The following is a 21,143-nucleotide window of genomic DNA, read 5'->3' on the forward strand; positions in this document are numbered from 1 at the left end:
GATGCTATTGGTCAATATGCGTGCACTGCTACCAGTCCGTCTATACTTAAACTAAGTCAAAATTGTGTGTCAGCACCGTCACGATATGAAGTGGGTTAATATCATCAAAACGGATCTTCAGTTTCAATATCAACACATTTGCTCAGAATTCAAATAACTTTCACGAGTAAGGTTTTCCTGTTTCCGATACCACCAAATACAGTATCAGTGGGATCGCCGACCACATCCCTCTGTGTTGAAGTGAATAGCTCTTCCACGGCTATCGCATTGAGTCGAGTACCTAGAAATGTACTATATATGTGGTACATCTTAATGTAGCACAGCTATGACACACCTGATGACAGGAATACCCTCACCAAGGAATAAAAAGTGGGTTCTCGACGCCATGAGTGCGGAAGGGATACGACACGAATAAGCCCTCTTTCATAGGATTAATATAGTAAATATACATTAATATTTGAGAATCGTGAATGAATTTATATTATATGTATAAAATACTTACCGTTCGGTATTTTACTGATTGCGTAACCGTGTTAACCAATCTGAAGGATACTTTCATTGTGATTACGAATCGTTGAGAAACATATCAGTTCCTATGCGGAATGGCCTTCTGTTGCAGCAGGCTGCAGTAAAACTCGATAGCCCAGCAGCATTTAGACGACACCAATTAAAACAACACAACATAAAGTGCAGACTTCAGCAAATATATAATCGTGAAACGATATATAATGTGTTGTCATCCGGATCCGGTCACATACTAAGCTTTGTATGACCTCAGACTCCTGGGATACGTTCGAAATAGGAGGGAACTACGGCTTGTAGAATAAGTCGACCCCAGTCAGTACAGAAAACTCGACATCGGCTGCGACCATGGGATTGCAACACAGGCGTCAATGCGCAAACTGTGTCAATGGATCCGCTTTTAATTGGATTGTTCAGACCCCGAATACCAAGCAGCATGAGCAGCCATACCTTATCCTGCTCTAGCACCTCGAGTAGCGCTATGCGCGGGCGTCCTGTCTTAATCACGTTAAAGTTGCTGCTGGGCAGTGATTTCATCTGCTCCGCTATCTAAGTAGTTTTTTCTTCGGAGATGCATCGAGTTACTTTGTGCAAATAGTGTACATATAATGCAACATATACACTCCGCAGACCGACAAATTAGCTTGGAGAGAGCTCGGCTTTGACGTGAGCAGCTGTGGCTCCGTATTGACGTTGTCTTCATTACGTTGTTTTCGCCTCGCGGGCTAAAAACCACTTCAACGTATCCTAAATTGAATGTGATATCGAACCATTTGAGCGGGTTGCAACGGGTTCGGTGATAGCAAAACTGTAGTGGTGTACAGCGGAAGCGACAGCAATAGATACTTCTGCCCCCCCCTCCTCCTCCCACCCCCAGTCAAAGCTACCAGTGACTCCATCTGGAACATCTTCACCTATTCCTTCACTGTGCTATGTGTTTGCGCTCTCTGTGTAGAAGGTGCTTCCCAACGGTCATACCCAAGTGTCCACGCTGATCATGTCATTGTAAATCAGACTATCCACTACTCAATTCATCAACCATTCGTCAGGTAATAAACTGCCGAAGTCTCCTTGGTACAGCGAAATTCAATAATTTCATCTTGTTAGTTTCCAGCAAACACCACCACAGTCAAGATTAGCTCGTCGCGACTTTTCGTTTAGCGATCCTTCTTGAACGTGTAATGCCATTCGCCTATATCTGACTAGGGGTTGGCTTGCGCTTGGACTGCGCTGTGAACAGCTTCGCCTACGGAATCCCCCCCTCGACATCATACCCGCTTCTAAGTCGTTGTTCCGGGCATTCTCCTGAATATTATCTGTGGCACCCGAACCCTTATTTGTGGGTTCTGATGCGGGTGGCTGGGGAGATTGCTTGTCGCCTGTTTCTCCCCTGGAGCCATTTACTTGTTGACTTGGCTGACTGACCGGTTCATCCCGATAAATCCGGATAAAGCGTGATATCCACACTCATTACCGTTCTTTGATATCGCAAATATGGAGATATTATTCCTGGCGTAACTCAGAAGCTCCGCGTGCGTGTGCGTGCAGGCACCCGTGTGACACAATCATAAAATTCAAAACGGCGGAGCTTATAGGGCTTCTGCCGCTTCTGCTTTCCGTGTGTTGACGCAGAAGGCGCCATCGAGGGCTTCCGCCGCAACAGGATCACTAAGCAAATGTCACAGGGCATTCTTGCAGTCCAGCAACGTCCCCTTTGTCACACCAAACTTCTCTGCAGCCACCTTAGTGCCCCACCCAGGGTTTTCTCTTCACTCCTTGCCCTTGGTGATTTTCGTGGCGATAGGCACTTGCTTAAGTCGCCACCTCTTTTCTCCATTTTGCGCGAGCAGTGTCTTGTGGTCACCGCTGTTCGGACTGCAGTTCCGTCGGCGTTTTCCTTGCGCTTGTATCACCGGGGTATGATAAGCCTGTGGATATAGTCCACAGGTTTGGACTCGTACGAGCTGCCCCCCCCCCCACCCACCCACCCTCGAAGTCGACCTGCGACTACGAGCTGCACCCCCCCGCCCCCGCTGGATGACCGACAGCCCAGATGAGTGCGTCGCTGTCGACACGGGGTTGGATGGGGAACCGCGACACTGAGCGACAAGTTGCTGGGCCGCAGGCTCAGCAGTGGAGTCGGCCCTAGCTACCTTGTGCTGCACCACTACATCGTGCAATACCACAGCCTCGCCTAACGATGACATCGAAAAAGGGGGCTCTGACGCCGGCCACCGAGGGCGGTCCACTCGCAACAGATGGTGTACATTATCGGCGCGAGCTGCTGTTGACGCGGTCAGACTCGCCTTGCGTTTCGCGGAGCGAACCTCGGCCTCATCCGAGGGGTCAACGCGGTTGACTTTTCCCGAGGCAGCCTGCAGGACGCACGCTCAAACGAAGCGATTGCAGAGTGGCTATCGAAGTGGCGGTAGCGCTATGCCATCCGAAGGTGCGGTCGGCTGTACCGCCGAAGCTTGACACACCTGCCCCCCCCCCCCATCCCCGGGGGGCGCAGGTGTGTCCCCGGTGGGGGGGGGGGGCGGCAGGTGTGTCAAGCTTCGGCACCTGTCACGCCCAGCAACCCCAAGCAGGGCGACTGCGCTGTCTCCGCGGCCACGACAGTGACTGCCAGCGGTAATACTGCTCTACCAACGTCTGTATAGCGGACGCTACCACCCACCGGTAATACAACGGACATGCCGGTGGCGGCGATGAGCGAGCTTCCTTGCGCCAGTTTTCTGCTCCCTCGGACTCGTGTCAAAGGCGAGTACTACTCGCCGCTCACGCATCAACCGCGGCACACCAGCCCTTCCGTGAACTCAACACTGAGTAAGGTAAGTGGATGTCTCCTATGTCCTTCGCGCTGCATCTGCGGGAGATTGACTGCGTCCGTTTTGACGCGCCCCCGGTCGTACAAATGGCTCAGTACAGTGGCCGCCTCGGCTCCCGGAACCTTACCGTGATGAATATCCGATCTCAGTCTGAACTGGAGCAACTCGAGAAGGGTTCGAGCAACGCGAATTTCTATGTGGATTTTGGCGCTGGCGCCACGCTCCCAGTGACCGACTCCCGGTGGCCGACGTACGAAGACCTACTAGCCGGCATCGGTGGACCCATATCGTCTGGTGATATGGTGTGGTACGACCACGCCCGCCGTCTGCTCTTGCGCGTTAAGCGCTTTGTGCTGACCAACATGGAACGCGACAACAATACCCCAGTATGCGCGACGCTCACGCTCATGCTCGTGAACCAGTTCATTAACCGCATACTCGCTCATCTACTGGTTGACACGCCGCATTGGTGCCGCCGTTTCTGTGGCACGGTGCGCATGGTTGACTATCATGGAGCTAACTCTCATACGGCCCTCAATGGCCTCGCGCTACGAATGGCGACGACAGCGGCGCCAGCAACGAGCGGCCAACTGGCGGTGCTGTCGCGGCAACCGAGCGGGCACCCGCGCCGAGGTCCAGCCACCGGAACCCCGACCAGTGCCGGAGCATGTCCGATACCTGATCCCGTGATGGCAGCGAGCCGTGCTGCGTTTCCTCGCTGGGGTGTGTGTGTGTGTGTTACGGCGGCAGTTCCAACTGCTGCGCGCACTGCTGGGAGGCCGTCTCCCTCGAGAGCTGCCTGGCTTCATTGACCACATTTACGGTGACGAGCGCCGCCACTCAGACCACCGTGACCGTGCCTGAGGCGGCCGAGGTGGCGCCCGTTCGTCGGCACTTCGGTATCCGTGTCGTACCATGCTACCGGTAAATACAATCGATATTGGTTATGCAAACGAACACGTCCAGTTTGACTCGGCGAGCAATGTGTCCCGCCATCCAGGGCGACACACGCTCCGACTCTACAACTGCGACCGCTGCCCGCACCCACGTAAAGGGATCGGCCAAGGCACCCCACGGTCCCCGAAGAAGCGCATGGTGTCTGACGTTCTACGCGCGGCCTGCGCCGACTACCCGATGCTATGTGATCGACCTCGACATCCTCCAGATTTGGTCGGAAATACATATTAGACCCTTCGGAGTAGTCGACATAGGTGACAATGATGGATTATTCACGACGTCTCTTTCCGGCCGACTGATCGATCTATGATGCCACCGTTACCTCCGGCATATACACGCCCTTCTCTGAACCGTGTGATGGACCAACAGAGCAACACCCAAGTCGAAGATTCAGCTACAAGCAGGAGATGCGGCTTCCGCTTTCCGTAACGTCTGTACTTACAGTTGGCGTGCCTGCCTGTTTGGTGGACACCTCGATCCAGACAATGCTCTGGTCGTCGATGCATCCGCAGCCTTCGGCTGGTCCGGTTCTCCGACCAGCTACGGTGCTGTGGGTGGTGCCATTGCGCACGCTCACGGAATGCGTTCAGCCCGTTTCAGGGACCGGGACTGTTCAACTACTAGACCACATCAACGTTGCCTCCGTCATTACCACATCAACGTTCCCGCCAACACTGATACCAACTACATGGAGGTCGAGCGTTCCCTTCAGACGCAATGCTTACTTACCTGGGTCCTGGCACAGTAAATGAGGACAAATTCTCTTCGTGGAACTCCCGTCAACAAGTCCTTGGGCTGGTGTTCGACTCCATCGCTGGCACTGTGGTCGTGCCTACCAGCAAGATCATCAAAGCCCGGGAAAGCGTTCGCACAGCGCTATTCACATGTTTCATTTCCCGCTCGGATTACCGCTCCTTCTCGGCCGGCTCTGTCACGTCGCTACATGCGTTCGTCCCGCTCGTTATTCCTCCAGCGACTATGTCTTCTCCACGAGCGTCACCTCCAGCGCTGGCAAAAGGTACCGATTTCCAACGCGATGAAAGAGGACCTCATTTGGGCGAAATGAACGCCTCGGACACTGGGTTGTAAGCTCTCGTGCCGGTGTACCGGTTCGACCTCCGCTATAGTTCTCCACCCAAGAGCGGCACCTCATTGGAGCTACCAAGTCAGATCCCTCCCTGGGCTTAGACATTAATCATCGAGAGGTTCTGTCCTGCGCCATCGCGTGGGGTACACGCGGGTCATCCAGCCGTCGCGGTCGCCAGGAACCGCCGGTACACGTCGAGTTCAAGATTGATAACACGTCGGTGGTGGCCTGGCAGAACAAAGCGGGTTCCCGCAACAAACCCTACTTTGTTTGCTCGGTCTATGGGAACTCGAGTTCGGCCTTCGGGTTTTGGCTTCACACGTTGCGAGTGTTGACGATCGGGTTACAGATGTGGCTCTCGCTATGATAGCAACGCCACTACGGCTACTTTATTTGACGAGCACCGCACTGACCACCAGCCCAACAATATTCTTCGTGAGCAACTTATTTACTAGAGAGCCGCTGTGTGTTTTCTTGAGAAAGTATCCCGCTCGTAATCTTTACCAGAGTCAATTTAGGCGGTAAAAATGGACGGACCTATCACACTGCATACTGTAGAGTTATAAAATAAGCAACAGTTTTGTATAAAAGAAGGGATGTTATCCCTGGTTGTTAACTGTTTTGACGGCGTAAACGTAGTGCTTCTCCCCCACTTCTGCCCGGACTATGCAGTGTCGTGTACCCTCTTCTTGTCCCAAAGGCCTACCTACAATAGCTAGGTGTCTAAACGTAGATTTAGCTATGTTGAGTGAGGACAATCCACACAGAGAGTATCTCTCGGATGTACCTCTCTGATTGGACCGTCCCTCGTCCGTCTACCCACAATAGCTCGTATCTCTATCCGCTGGAAAACCGGAGTTGCTTAGCAGATCACCTTACGTGGAGAAATCGTAATCGCCCGTAAATTGCGATCGGGCACAACAAACCGTCGGTAGCACATCAAAATGCTGACTAGCACACATAACCGTATGTTAGCACATCAAGATTGGGATCACCTTTCCATCAGCGCGTCAAGGCTTTCTACCAATAGGACAGTTGCAGTTCTGGACAGCTTAGCTAATGCTCAGCGAGCAATAGAACAACACACGCCGATATACATGTACACGTCTCTCTGTATCATTGCTTGTTTTCCTCAAGTTTTTCAAGTGCGCGGCACCTGTGTACACGTGTTCGTCCGCGTCGTGTGGCTAATACATTGCTGGTTGTGGTGCTAGACGCAAATATGTAGACCGTGCAGACACTCATGGACTCTGAATGTTCAGTCATTCAGGTTCCAATGTGACGAGGTCCGAGCCAATTCTTGGCCAGGACCCATCAGTCAGAGGCCCAAACCCTACCACGTACCGGCCACATGTCACTTGAAACGTGGATATTTCTTGACCCAAGTCTGGTTTTTGTACATACTTCAAGTTGTGCTGGCTACATCTGGAAACTGAGCTCTGCGAACGTCGAGTTGCGGCGACCCCAGAATCCCCAGGTCTGAGATTTGAATTCGGTCTGGAGTCTGAGGTCTGAGAATCGCTCTAGAGGCCACAGATCTGAGGTTCCAGGCCTTGAATCGGACTCTGGGCGAAGAGCTGAGCCCTGGCCTTCTGGGTTTGTGATTTGAAGTCCCATGGTTGCTTAAGTCTCAGACCCCAGGTCTCAGATTGGTGACCTCACAGTTTGGAATGCCCGGAGTTCTGAGACCTGAGAATGATGGCAAAAGTCTGAGACTTGGTGATTTGGAGTTCGGTCTGAGGTTTGCCTGTGGACCAGACCCTGAGATGTGCAGTTTGGGGTCTGGGAAGAGGGCGTGGCGTGCGGCGTCTGATTTCATCTCGGCTTTGGGGTGCCACAACTGAGATATGGAGTCAACATCGTAATTTTGCCCCCAGCTCAGATTCCCAGACTCAGAGTCCCAGAAGTTGAACCAAAACTGAGACTCGTCAAATTGGTTGGACAGCCGGGATATGGAATCAACATCGTAATTTTGCCCCCAGCTCAGATTCCCGGCCTCAGAGTCCCAGAATTCGAGCCAGAATTGAGACATGTCAAATCGGTTGGACAGCCGGGGTATGGAATCAACATCGTATTTTTGCCCCCAGCTCAGGTTTTCAGCCCGGCAGTCCCTCAACTTGTGCCAAAACTGAGACACGGTGATTGTGGGCGCAAGTTGGTGTCTGGATGCACGATGTTCGTGAGGATAAGTGGCAACTGGTGAAAGACAGCTGACGCTCCAAGCCTAGGACGTGACTAAAAGCCTACGGCGTGCCTGCAGAGCCCGAAGTATGATTTCGTGGCCTCGCATATGAAGTGGGTACACAAGCGATGGCTACATTGCCGGTCTGGGAGCTGCGGTAGTTGCTCTTCGGAGTTGGCGGTTGCCGCTTGGAAGGTCGCTCTGAAGGGTCGCCCCGTTGTGGCTTTTCGGCCCCTGGTGTCGGGCACACAAGATTCGGCCTGACCAGTCGCCTATGGATTTGGGCCAACGGGAGCCGCAGAATCTTGGCGTCATCCTGATCACACACTGATTTGTACCCAGAGTAATCAGTGTAATCAGGTGATGACAGACCAAGTCCGCCCAATCCCGGCCACAAGATCCTGGCGTAATCAGGATATCACTGATTTGCACCCAGGTGTAATCAGTGTAATCAAGTGATGACTGACACAGACAGGCCAATGGAAGGGCCGACGCGCATTCACGGGCGCCGCCAAGCCAGTAGCTTAGTGGGTGTCTCACCCTTGTTCAAGGTGTACCCAGGAGATGTTTGCACCCTTACTTGATAGGCCCTTTGTATGTGCATGTGCATGATAATAATCAGAGTTTGTTTTGCCCCGAAGACCGCAAGCTGCGGAGTTCGTCTTGCGCCGACGGGCGTGTTGCTTCACAGGGACCAAGTCCCTGCCCCCGGCGGCGCGCGCAAGGTCAAGTGGAGTCGCTACGAGTGTTCTACGGTCAAGCTCAGCTAACTCCAAATAAATTCAAGTTCAACAACCAAGCCTTTTCGTGTTTCGGCCCGGTTTGCCTTCGTTGTTGTATTTCCACACGCTGGACATTGGTTTTGCTGGTTTTCGTGCTGGTTGGCTGGTTTCCTGGCGGTGCTTCATATTTTCGGGCGGAAGGTGCTCCGCTCTGAGGTTTCGGCAGAGCAACACCTGGGATAGTGGTTTCTGGGGTTGCTGGTGGTATCCGTGTGGCGCGAATAGTCTGGGATAGTGGTTCCCAGCTTCGCTGTGTCGCCTACATCAAGGCGTGGTGCGCGGAAGTCCCAGGGTGCAGAGCGAGAACCCTGGATCAAGGCAGGCTCAGACCGAGCCAACTCTCGGGGCCACTCTGGTCTGAGGGGCGAGTGAAGACCGTTGTGCGGCTCTCAGTCTGAGCCGCCGGAGGAAGTGTCGTGACTGGAAGCGACTCGAAGCCGGAGTCGCTGAGCAAGGAGGAGGCTGTTAAGGCCCAGAGTCCAAGGGCCTGAGAAGAGAAGTGGACTAAGTGTGTGTGGAGTGAACGTGTTTATATTCAAGAAAACGGGGCACAGCGGACTCAGCACGTGCGTACAAGGGCCTTCCAAGCAAGGAGCAAGCTTCGTCTGGGGGCATCTGGGAACTGTCGAGTTCGGAGGCAGCTGGTGTGGCCGACGCAAGTCTGGGCCCACAGCGTAGCCTTAGGAAGAACCAAGTCAAGGGATTGCAAGAGTGAGGAACACACGCCTCACCCAGCTTGGGATCTGAGATCTAATCTCAGATTCTGAGTTGAGTGGTCTGAGATCGAGGTCTAGCCGCGAGGCTATTCCCTGATTTTGGAGCCCGCATCGCCACAGCTGGTGCGCGTGCCCGGATCAGGAAACGACTTTGGTGACGGACGTGTGCAAGTCATGTCGACTGCTCCCGACTCGAAAGTTTCCGAGACAAGTGGTGAGATGCCTGAGTCTTCGCTTCGGCGAAGTCTCAGAGTTGCTGGTTTGCCGGCTGAAGTGATGACGGAGAATGATGGGACGCCCAGGTCCAGGAAGTCGGAAAGGGTCCCAGAAAGTGATGATCTGAGCGTATCTGCTGAGGAAGAAGCTGAGCTGAGTGCTGAACCTGAAGCTGCGCCCAAAACTGAGGATGCCGAGCCGCCGCCCAGCTCGCCTGTGAAGAAGCAAGCTGAGACTGGTCGAGATTCGGATCCAAGACAAGATGTTCCGATAAATGATGGTCCGAGTCTGGGATTACCACCAGCGAGTCACAGCTCGACACATCGAGGAAGTTTCTCAGCTGAGATGACCACTGCTCAAGCGCCGAGTCTCAGCCCAGAGCCAACTACTGGGAGTAATCCCGGTAGCCAAGCCGAGGGTGGTGCGCTCAGCCTTTTGGGTAAGCGCGAGCTACATCTGAGAACGAAAAGTGTTTCTGGGGCTGGGACGACCCCTACAAGGCTGAGTTATGCGCCTGGTGTCACACTTCCCAGCTATGCAAGTGGTGGCGGTGCTTGGTCAAGTACTCTGTGGCCTGAGCAGAGAACCACTCGCAGATTGCAAGGTGTGCCTGAGGGAGAAGCTGAGACTTGGGCTCTAGCCCCACTCCCAGAGTTGACTGACGAAGAAATGCTGAGCTATGCGCGATCCCAGTTTGAGATGTGGATGGGAGTCCCAGCTGAGACTGTTCACCCGGTCGACATCGCGTACAACCCGTGTCACGGTAGTTACGACCTGTGGGGATTCATCAAAGCTGCTGAGTCGACCGGTCGACACTTGTTTTCTGTGACCCGGTCGCCTGCCGCCAGGTGGCTGAACGTGTTTCGAGCTGAGCGACGTCGACTCCCAGTCATCTCAGACCTGAGAGCTGTGAAAGTTTCGCTGAAATTGCTTCCACCGATTGCCTGCGTGGCGCTGTTGCAGACTATGCTCTGGGAAGCTGGGTATGAATTTGTGAACCGAGTCCCAGCTTGGCCCAGCTTGGATGAAGTGTCTGGGGTCCCAGATTCTCGGGTCCGAGTTGAGATCGAGCGAATCGCTCATTTCTTCGGCATTGAGCTGGCGACTTGGAAATCTGTGGTTGGTACTACAGCATACTATGTTCGACAAACTTCAGATTCTCTTCAGACCCAGTCTGCCGCTCAGAGATCTGAGACCCAACTCGGATTTCCAGTTGATCGAGATGGCGATGTGGCTATGGGTGAGGATGCCCAGCTTTTCCTTGGCCCAGAAGTGGTAATGCGTCTTCAGCTGACTGGTCTTCGGCCGAGAAGCCCAGCTTCGAGCTTGGATGAAGAACCAATTCGCAAGAAACCCCAGCTGAGCCATGAACCGGCTGAGATTCCGCTGCCCTCGTCGCGCTCAGATCCTTCGATCCCCTCAACATCTCTGCTATCCTGGCACGGGTCTGGGAGTGATTCGGATGCTATGCGAAGTGCAAGATCGGGCACAGTTCCAAGTGTGGTTGGTGCAAAAGCTGGTTCTGATGCCTCCATGGCTGGGAATGACCAAGGGACGGACCTGTCTGGATTAAGTTCCTCGGGATCGTCTCTGATGTCTTTCTCAGATTATGGTGTTGGAGCTGGAACGTTTGGACCCACTTCAAGTGCAACGGTGATGATGGGATCTGTGACCTCAGCCGCGCGGAGTAATTTCCCAGCTGTAATGGTCTCAGTTATACCCCAGACTACTTCAGCCTCAGCTCGGTCTGAGACTGGGACGGCCAGGGACGTGAACCCCTCGCAAGTGCCATTGCCTGGCACACCAGAATCTGAGAAGAACGCTCTCAGCGGCATGAATGACGCGGAACCTCAGAGAACTGTGACCCCAACTGTGAAGCCGACCTGGGAAATTCGTCAGACTGCGCAATATGCTTTTCCGGAAATTTCTCAGCCTCCTATGACAGACACTGAACTGGAGAGTGTGTATCAACGGGAGATAGCTCGAGTCCGAGCTGAGGCGGAAGCCAGAATTGCTGCAGCTCAGGCAAGACGAGCTGAGCTGGAGGCTGAGCTGAGAACTTTACTTGTGGAGCAAGGAGCTGAGTCGATTGATCACCGCGCTCAGCACTACATTCCACAAACAAGTTTAAACTCAGCTCCCAGATCTCAGAAGTCAGAGCAACAACTTCAGTTGGAAGCACTCGAGCGGTTGGCCGAGCAGAGGGCTGAGGAGGAATCTCAGAAACGCAAGGAAGACGAAACCCGAGCTCGGTATCTCTTGGGTGTGCAACAAAGTCTCAGAGAAGCTGAGGATCGAGCTCGGCAGGCTGAGCGGAAGAAAGCTGAGGAAGCTGAAGCGAGCCGCATTCGAGCCGAATACGAATCTGAGCTGAGAATGATGAATGAGAAATATGCCCAAGCTCAGATCGAACACAGGAAGGCAGTGGCGATCCAAGAAGAGAAAATCCGCCGCTTCCAAGCGGCTCAAGACCAACTTCGCCAAACCGCTGCTTCTCGATCTCAGTCTGAGACCCCAGCTCAGATTATCCCAGCCATCCCGGTTACATCTCAGACTCCTGGAGACTCTGTGACGGCCCAGCTTGCTCAGTTGACGAGTATTGTGCAACAATTGGTAAAAGCCAGTCAAAGCAAGCCAAGTTCAGCTGGGAAAGCCCAGGCTTCAACCAGGACCAAGACTTCTGAGACCAAATCTGAGACCAGGTCTGAGATGAAGTCAGGCTCAGCGTCTCGCCGAAGTCAGAAATCTCGGACGTCGCCGCCAGAAGGCCCAGATGATAGCGGATCTGAGTCAGACGATTCCAGCTCAAGTGACTCTTCTCAGGATGAGCTCGAAAATCAGTTTGGAGCTGTGGCCCAGTCCAAGAGTGCTGATCCCAGCTCTGGGACTCGAGTGGTAGTCCAAGCGATGATTCCCCATGATGCTCTAGAAAAGTTCAATGAATATGCATCCCTGGAGGACCGAGTCAACTGGTGGGAGCGTTTCATGTACTATGCTACCATGGCACCCTGGGATGAACGAACTCGGATTGTCCAGCTTCGTATGAGACTCTCAGGTTCTCTGAAAGACTGGTGTACTCAGCTCTCAGATGATGTCTGCTCAGACTGGAAACAGCTTTCACACGTTTTCAAGAAGGAATGGTGCCGAAGCATTGGTTCCAAGGCTGAGCGGTACTACGAGATGAGGATCCGAGACCGAGAGACCCCCAGAATGTTCTTCTACCGCCTCAACCGTGCTGCAAAGAAGGCCAACATCGCTTATCTGAAGCCAACCCCAGACCGTGAAGCGCATATTAGGCGCTTCATCAAAGCTGTGGGTGATTCTCGGCTGAGAACCACTCTGCAAGGTCAGAGGTTTGACACGCTGAGCGAGTTGGAGGAGACTTTGAAACGTATTGAAGCTCTGCAGCGAGATGAAAGCCGGGATGCTCAGCAAAAGCGAAGCCCATCTCAGACTGTGCAGTTTGGCAGGTTTAAGCCTCAGCAACGACGAGCTGAGGGCCGGGCGTTCTTGGCTGATGGAGGAAATTTCGACTCAGATCTGAGACGACATGTCCATTTCAAGGATGACTCTGAGATTCCCTCCGAAAATAAAGCTGAGACTGAAACGGAGACCGGAGCTGAGAATCTGAGCTCTAAAGAGGCACAGATGTCCGGGAAGGAGATCACAGAACCATCTGAGCTCAGCTGTACAACAGCCCTGCTGGATGAGGAGATTTACCGAGTTGCTGAGAAATTGGCTTGGAAGCCCAGATCCCAGCCCAGAAGTGATGAGTACCAGCATGCTGAGACTTGTGGAGAATGCGGCAGCAGCCGCCATACTACGGAGAAATGCTGGAGCAAGCTCATCTGTGGACGTTGTCACGAAGAGGGTCACCCGACTCAGTTCTGTCGACGCCAACCATGTTCCAAGTGCGGCGAATACCATCGCCGGGGTTTATGCGACATGTGGTCGGCTCTGAAAGCAGTACAGGATGTCATCCGTGCTGGGGTTCCATCGAGGGCCTCGCTCCTGACGTAGTCCAAGCTCTATTGGATGGCCCGGAGTCTGGGACGCCGTTAAACCACTACGCTCGCTGGTCTGGGAACCAGTGCGTGACGAGCCGAAGTCCCAAGTTTACTGTACACTAGCATTTGTGGGCTCTGCCCTTCCATGTTGGCGCAGTAATAACCCCAAATGTATGTCTTCATCTGAGCAAGGATGTGTTTATTCCGTTGGAGCTGACCTCGAAGACCCAGACTCTGAGGCTGAGCTTGAGAACCATCTCGAGTTTGCCCTAGTCCCAGGTCAGAGATATGGCTGGTGGAGCAATCACACTTTACTTGGTGAAAGACGGGCGGTGGCAAAGGTGCATGGAGCGATTTTCGATCACAGATTACAGATTATGTTGGATTCTGGGGCTACTACGAGTTTTATGAGCTTAGACCTTGCACGCAGGTTAAGGCTCAAGCTCAGACGTGGTTACAGACTCAAAGTAACTGGGGTCGGGGACGTTCCCACCTGTGTCTCAGCACAAGCTAGGATCAAGTTGACGCTCGGAACTCGGGTTGTCTACATCATGGATATCTGGGTTGGCAATGTTGGAGAAGGTGTTGACTATCTTTTGGGAATGGACTTCATGATTGCTGCTGGGGTTCGCCTCTGTGCACGCGAAGGCATGGTCCAACTCCCAGATGAGGAAAGTCTTTTCTTAGTTGGAGGACCTGAGGTGGATCACATCGGTTTGGAAATCGGAGTCAGAATGTTGGAGACCGCCTGGCTACAACCAGGAGAATCTGTGATTCGCCCTGTGAAGTATGACCGTGCCGACCCTCAGAAAGTCCAGGAATGGGCTGGGAGGGGCAAGCAATGGGTGACACAATTCATCTATGGAGCTGGGCGGAAACCGAAAGCAGTCAAGATTGTCAATATCTCAGACCGGTTGACCCCAGTATATCAACACACTGTGGTTGCTTGTTTGGTGGAGAAGGCTTACCTGCCACATGGAGACTTTTTTGTGCGGCCGCGATCTCGGAAGTATCGGGAATGGGCACAGTTGATTTTTGAAGCAGAGCCCTCTGAGGATTTTCTGAGGCGAGAAGAGGAAGCTGAGAAACTCCGGGAGTTGAACGAACCCCCTGCCGTTGAGAAGCATTCTTATCCTTGGCCTCAGAAGATCCTAACGAACCCGAGATTTGTGCGAAAATCTGAGCCAGCGACCTCTGAGAATGCTGATCAGGAACTGAAGAGAGTTTTTTCGAGACAATCTGAGGCTTTTGTGGGCAACCCCAGATCTCAGCTGGACGAGACTTTTTCCCGATGTCTGAGAATGGAGGCTGAAATAGATGAAGAAGCTACGGTGTTTTATCACGAAGGAAGCGCGCTGCTGAGCGATCTCCGAGATCAACTAGCGGCTCTCCCTGAACTGAAGGACTTGAACCCCAAAGCGGACCTGAACTCAGCTGACATCGGCGAAGTTGGTGAAACCACACCTGAGATGGACTCCCAGATCCGGGAGATCTTGGAAAGACATCACGCAAGTTTTCTGGGAGATGGGAATGCTGTCCCAGCCCCTGCGCGAGGTGTTGTCTGTGACTTAGATGTTGGTGACGCCAAGCCTATAGCTCAGCGCTCGAGATCGATTCCTCCGCATCTGTTGCCGAAGGTGTACGATCTTCTCAAGAAGTTACTGGAAACTGGACTGATCAAGACTTCACACTCAGGTTGGGCATCACCCATTGTCATTGTGATGAAGAAGAATGGAGTTGATATTCGACTTTGCATTGACTACAGACTGGTGAACCAGCTGATCAAGCTAATGCATTACCCTCTGCCTTTGATCGATGACTTATTGATTGGGTTTGAGAGTGCGATGTGGTTTCTCAGCTTGGACATGGCTAGTGGATTCTGGGCTGTGCCTATGACGATCAGAGCTAAGCTCATATCAGCTTTTATTTGCCCGTTAGGCCATTACCAGTGGACCCGCATGCCGTTTGGCTTGAAAAATGTCCCGCTGATCTACCAACAAATGTTGGACAATTGTCTGTGGGGATTTGTCCGCCTTCCAGCCTCGGAAGAGGCTCAGTTGGACCCAGATGTGCTGAGGTTTCTGGGGATCAAGCCAAAGGCCTCAGATGGAGTTGAGAATGAATTGCCGGTGTTGTGTGCAGAGCTGACGGTGTTTCGGAGAAACATACCAGCCCCTCTTCAGCTAAACCCAGTTCTGGGACGAAGTTCGTACATCGATGACATCGCTTATGGAGCTGAGACCTGGGATCAACTGTGTATCGACCTGAATCGATTGTTGTACCGACTGCGATATTGGGGAATTTCTGTGAGCCTACCCAAGAGTGAATTCGGTAAAAAGACGATCTCGTACTTGTCCCACGAAATTGGGGCTGAGGGGATCCGAGCTCAGCCGAAAATCGCCAAGGGAGTCCGAGATTTGCCGTTCCCGTCGACTTTGAAGGGGGTTCAGTCTTTTCTGGGAAGTCTCAATTACTATAACAAGTTTATTGAAGACCTCCCAGTTGTAGCCTCTGTCCTCTATGAGTTGACCGACGATCAAGTCCGGGAAGGCCGAGATCTCAGTCGAGCTAAGGAGGCGTTTGGGATCCTGAAAGAGAAAATTGTTTCGACGCCGTTGCTCAGACACCCAGACAGGGAAAAGCCGTTTGTGATCATAGTTCACGCTAATCCCTGGGCTGTCTGTGCCGTGCTGGGACAAGAGTACGATGGAGTAATTCATCCGGTGCGTTACACCGGAAGGGTGCTTCATGATCAGGAGCTCAGATACCACCCAGCTGAGAAAGAGGTCGTAGCCCTACTCAGGGTTCTCAGAGTTTTCTACACAATGCTGGTTGGATGCAAATTGCTGAAAGTCTACACCCGGTATTCAGTTCTGAAGTGGTTGTTCAGGTCTCAGTCCCTGGAAGGTCGCTGTGAGCAGTGGGCTGCTCGCTTGGCTCCATGGCCCTTGGAGGTTCACAGAGTAGAGCGTGATGAAGACGGACTCGCCGCAATTCTGGGAGCTGGGATAACCCCCGGGAGCAGCTTGATAAAATCGCTGAGAACCTGATCCCAGCTAAGGGACGTGTAGTTCGAGCTCCTCCCATCAGTCTGGAGATGCTTGAAGCTGATTACGAGGGATGGCTGCTTAGTTTTGACGGAGCAGCTAAACTTTCAGATCGGCGAGGCAGTTCCGGGTGCATCCTGTGGAAGTTGCCGTCCTGGGACGTTGTAGAAGCTCGAGGTTTTCATTTCGAAGGTGTCACGGTGAATGAAGCCGAGTATCATGGTCTAATCGAGGGCACTCGCATGGCTTTGGAACGTGGAATCTCAGATTTGGTTGTAGTTGGAGATTCTCGAATTGCTATTCAGCAGGCACAGGGTTTGATTCAATGTTTGAACCCTGTGCTTCAATTATTGCTGGCTCAGTTCGAGTCTACCCGCCTCAAGTTTAAATCGCTGAGACTAGTACATGTCAAGCGAGAATTCAATGCTGCCGCAGATTATTTGACCTCAAAGACACTCCTTGCTAAGGGCCCAGTAGTGGTTGATGACCCGGTGGAGCTGAGTCAGCTCAGACAGATGAATCGAATCCCTGAGAAATTGGTGAAATCTGAGGCACCTGAACCTGCTAACCCCTCGGCGGAACACTTAGTTGTCACAAAAACTGCGCCCGGACCCAAGACAGAACCAACCTCTCTCGAAGCTGCGGCTGAACCATTGACTCCTGACGCAAAGATTTTTGTGGTCACTCGTAATCAAGCCCGGCGCCAAGAAGCGGGCGCTGATGCAGACAGGGAACCCCCAACGGAGACTTCAGAAATCCAGGCTGAAGCAGAACCCAGGTATGTACCTGAGATGACGACACCCGCCGCATCAATAGCCGAAAGGTGGCGACGAATCCTCGTGCAGCAAGAAGCTGAGCCCTGGACAAAACAGCTCAGAGCTTATCTTAAAGGTGAACTTGAAGACATGTCCGCGGCCGAAGCTGAAGATGTGGCGAAGGTTGTGGATCGTTACGTGCTAGACTCTCGGGATATCCTGTATTATCTGAGCCGTCCTACCCCAGGTCGACCCAGGGACGCTGCTGGGAATCTGAGATTGGTAGTACCTTCCGCTCTCAGGGACGACCTGTTGCAGCTGAGTCATGAAGATTATCAAGGCGGCCATCAGGGAATTACTCGCACCTTCGAGAGACTTCGCCAAGAATACTATTGGCCTGGGATGTATGCATATGTGGAACGCTATGTCAAGGAATGTGTGGATTGTGTCACTGCTAAAGGAGCTCCGCCCAACCCAGGGCCTTCACCCGGAAATATTCTGGCGTCTCGGCCCTTTGAGGTGGTCTCTATGGACTTTGTGACACATCTTCCTAAGTCAGACCGTGGCAATGTATTTCTGCTGCTTTTCCAGTGTGCTTTCTCAGGGTATGTTATTGGGCGGCCTATGAGTTCTACTACAGCTCAGGATGTGGCTGAGGTTTACATGGAATATGTCTTTCAGAGGTTTGGAGCGAGTGAAATGCTGCGTCATGACCGAGATCCTCGGTTTATGGGTGAGGTTTTCACCAAGTTCCGGGAAATGCTGGGAAGTCGACAGCGTGCGACCCTAGCCTACCGCCCTCAGGCCAATGGCCAGCAAGAACGCTCTGTGCAAACCGTAGTCCGAGCTATCCGAGCTTACGTCTCCGAGCCTGACCAAAGCGACTGGGACGACCAAGTGGAGAAGTTGATGTGGGCTCTGAACACGTCCTTCGACGCTACTCGTCTCGACACTCCATTTTATTTGATTCACGGTTGGGACCCGAAAAGCACAGTCTCAGCTATGCTGGGATCTCCCCAACTGGGCTGGATCAAAGGACCGCTTATGAGTGGCGACGGAACGTGCAGAGGCAATATGAGTACGCCCAAGCTTGGGCTAAGGACCTCCAAGCTAAAGCCAAAGAGAAACGTTCGAAAGCTCAGACTAAGGTCTGGGCTGAACTCTCTGAGAGGCTGAAGTCAGGGTTTGCTGTCGGTGATGCTGTTTGGTTATACTTGGCCCGAGTGCAACCTGGACTGAGCAAGAAATTCGCTCATCTCTGGCATGGGCCGTTCCGGATCTTGGAAGTCTCAGATGACTATCGGTGCAAGCTGAAAATCGAGGGGACTGGGTACAAGCTCTACCCGTGGGTCCACGTGAGTCGACTCAAGCCACGAGCACTGTTCCCAGACCGACCCACAGCTGAGATCGAAGTTTCTGAGGAAGATGATCTAGATGCAGCTTTACTGCCCGAGGATATTGACGAGACCGATGAAACTCAGGATGTCTATGAGGTTGAGGCCATCCGAGATGTCCGCTGGATCAAGAGAACCCGGACGTCGAGAAGAGTCCGAGAGTATTTGGTAAAGTGGAAGGGTTATTCGGAGTTGGAATGGCTGCCGATGTCGCAGCTGAACTGTGGAGCTTTACTTTACGAATTCAACAAAAGCACGCGAGCGCATGCACGGTTTAAAGCTATGCAGGCTGGTGATGAACCTCCTGAGCCTGAGGCTCAGTAGAGGTATTCAGCCTAAACCGTGCATGTGTTAGTGTTGCTTCGTGTTTGAAATTTGTTGAAGTTTTACATGTTTACCCTATTCTGAAGATGCCTGGAGTGAGCCGAAGCGGTTCCTAGCTGAGGAAGTGAAAACAAGCTGAGATGCATAAGAACTCAAGTGACACACGCAATGCAAAATTGTGAGGACGTCCTATTAAGTTAAAAAACGCTACATCTCTGTGGACTACTCATCCTCCTCTCCTCGGTGGCGCCGAAGGCTATCCAAAACTCTCTCCAACTCAGCTTGATCGTAGATGATGCTTGGGTCGATCGGATTCTGGGCTCGCTCTTCATCGTCCAGTAGGTCTCTTTGGAGCTCGGCCGGGGCCAGGTCCAGAAACGCGTCGTCCGAGCTGCGAGTGGCGAATTGCGTGCGAGCCGGCTCAGCATCGTCCAAAGTCTCGAGCTGATCCGGGAGCGAGATCTGGCGACTTGGGTCGCGAAGGATCCAATGACAAGGATCGTGAGGCACGACCCAGAGTCCAGGCTCGTACCAGATATCATCCGTGTAGCCTTTGACGCGTCCCAGGTCATCCATGAGCTCCCGACGTCGAACCTCGAACTCGGCACTGCGCTCCTTGCGGTCACGGTAGAGATCCACAAGCTCAGGAATGCCCAAAAGTGCAGCCATGGCTTCATAATCAAAACGTGTATCCATCGTGACCCAGTGCAAGCGTTCCCAGTAAGCTCGCCGCCAGAGGCTCATGAAGTTGACCACGCGCTTCAGAGCGCGAACCATAACCGGGCCCAAGTCGCGACATCGAAAGAATACCAGAGTCTGGATTCGCTGATTCCACATGGCATCCCAGGGCTTTGTCTTGAGAAGTTCCAAGTACTCGACCGGTTCCCAGCGCTGGTGCAGGTGCTGGATATGGCTCTTGCACGGCGCGTATCTGGGGAAGCCAAACGTCTGCCGAGGAAGGTCTTGGACTCTGATGCCATAATGCAGCCAGCTACCTTGGCCCGGTTGCGGTTCTTCGATAACTCCATCATCTGGGCGCGCTGCGAGCCCTGCCTTAGAGCGTCCACTCGAGCGAACTGAGATCTGCTGCGGAGCCAATGTACGAGCTGGGTCAATCGCTTGGTCAGACACTGGAACCTGCAGATCAACAGGACTGGACCTACCATGCGAAGTTGTACGGGACGAAGTCTTGCCGCGCTTGGAAGTTGAGCCACCGGCGGACGAAGTTGGGTCGCGTATCCTTTGCCCCCACTGGAGCTTCTCCTGAAGCGGCACCTGACTTGGAGCTCTTGACTTGGTAGTGCCCGCCACTGCCCAGCTCATCATCATCGTCATCGGCATCGTCGTCGACATCTGAGAAGTCAGTGTCGATTGAAGAGTCGTCGTCCTCGTCCTCCGGGCTGGGCTTCTCAGGCAAGGGATCCCAGTTGGGCGGCCGTTGACTCAAGTGCACGTCGCGGACCCGCTTGATCGCTGCCTCGTAGTACGCTGACGGCACGTACGCCAGCCAAGGCGTGGAATCCAATTGCTCCCAGTAGATCGCCGAGACCAGCATGCTCACGAGGGCCTTCTTCCCAAATTGGTCATGCAGGAGTTGCGCCTTCCCGGCTTGGTCCACGGCGTCCCAGAAGTCGACGCCGGCGCGCATCAACTCCCTGACGTCGCCACGGACATGCTCCCACGGCAGATGTCGGGGGAGTTTGAGCGCTGCCAGACGATCTGAGACCCGGGACGGAGATTCCTTGGAGGCGCGAACCTTCTGGGGTGAATGGGACGAAGGGTAGCCGGGTAGACTCATCCGATCGTTGATACGCTTGATCCTGAGGTGCTTGGATGGACTTGTGCTGGAAGCGGCGAGAAGACCTGAAGACTTGCTTGGCTGGGCTGGAGCTTTGGCTACCTTGCCACCAGCCTTTCGAGCGCTGCTCAGCGAAGGAGTCCGGGCGGAGCTTGGCTTCTTGTTCTTCTTCTTGCTCGGCTTTGCTGTCGACGTGGCCTTGGGCTGAGCTAACGTGCTGCTGGGCTGAGCTGAGGCTTGAGCTTGGACCGGGACCGAAGTGGGAACCTGAGCCGATGTCGCTGACGCCGCCGGAGGTACAGCCGAACCCAGGAGAGACGTCAACGTCGAAGCCGCAGCGCTGAGAACGATCGCGGACGCTGGGCTTGGGACTGGGTCGGCGGTGTTGAGCGGAACGTAGGGCCCGCAGTCATCCGAAGTCTGGTCCCGCGCCGAAATTTGGATTGTCGTCCTGAAGCTGGCTGGGACGTCCGTCTGGCTCTGGAAACGCTGAAGCAGCTCATAAAGGCGCGCCCAGTGCACCGA

At 53.4% G+C, this 21,143-nt stretch overlaps 1 protein-coding gene across 1 annotated transcript; it reads left to right on the top strand.

Annotated features, from left to right (window-relative positions):
- Positions 1-3,364: 3,364 nt before the first annotated feature.
- IUM83_18874 (Serine/threonine-protein kinase Nek2) lies at positions 3,365-4,281 on the top strand (the record flags this gene model as incomplete). The annotated part of the gene is made up of 2 exons (XM_067943897.1): positions 3,365-3,774; positions 4,104-4,281. The coding sequence occupies 2 exons, from the start codon at positions 3,365-3,367 to the stop codon at positions 4,279-4,281; spliced, it is 588 nt and encodes a 195-aa protein (XP_067783959.1).
- Positions 4,282-21,143: the final 16,862 nt, after the last annotated feature.

This window comes from Phytophthora cinnamomi (genome assembly GCF_018691715.1).
Source record: "Phytophthora cinnamomi strain GKB4 chromosome Unknown Contig94, whole genome shotgun sequence".
Lineage (NCBI taxonomy): Eukaryota > Oomycota > Peronosporomycetes > Peronosporales > Peronosporaceae > Phytophthora > Phytophthora cinnamomi.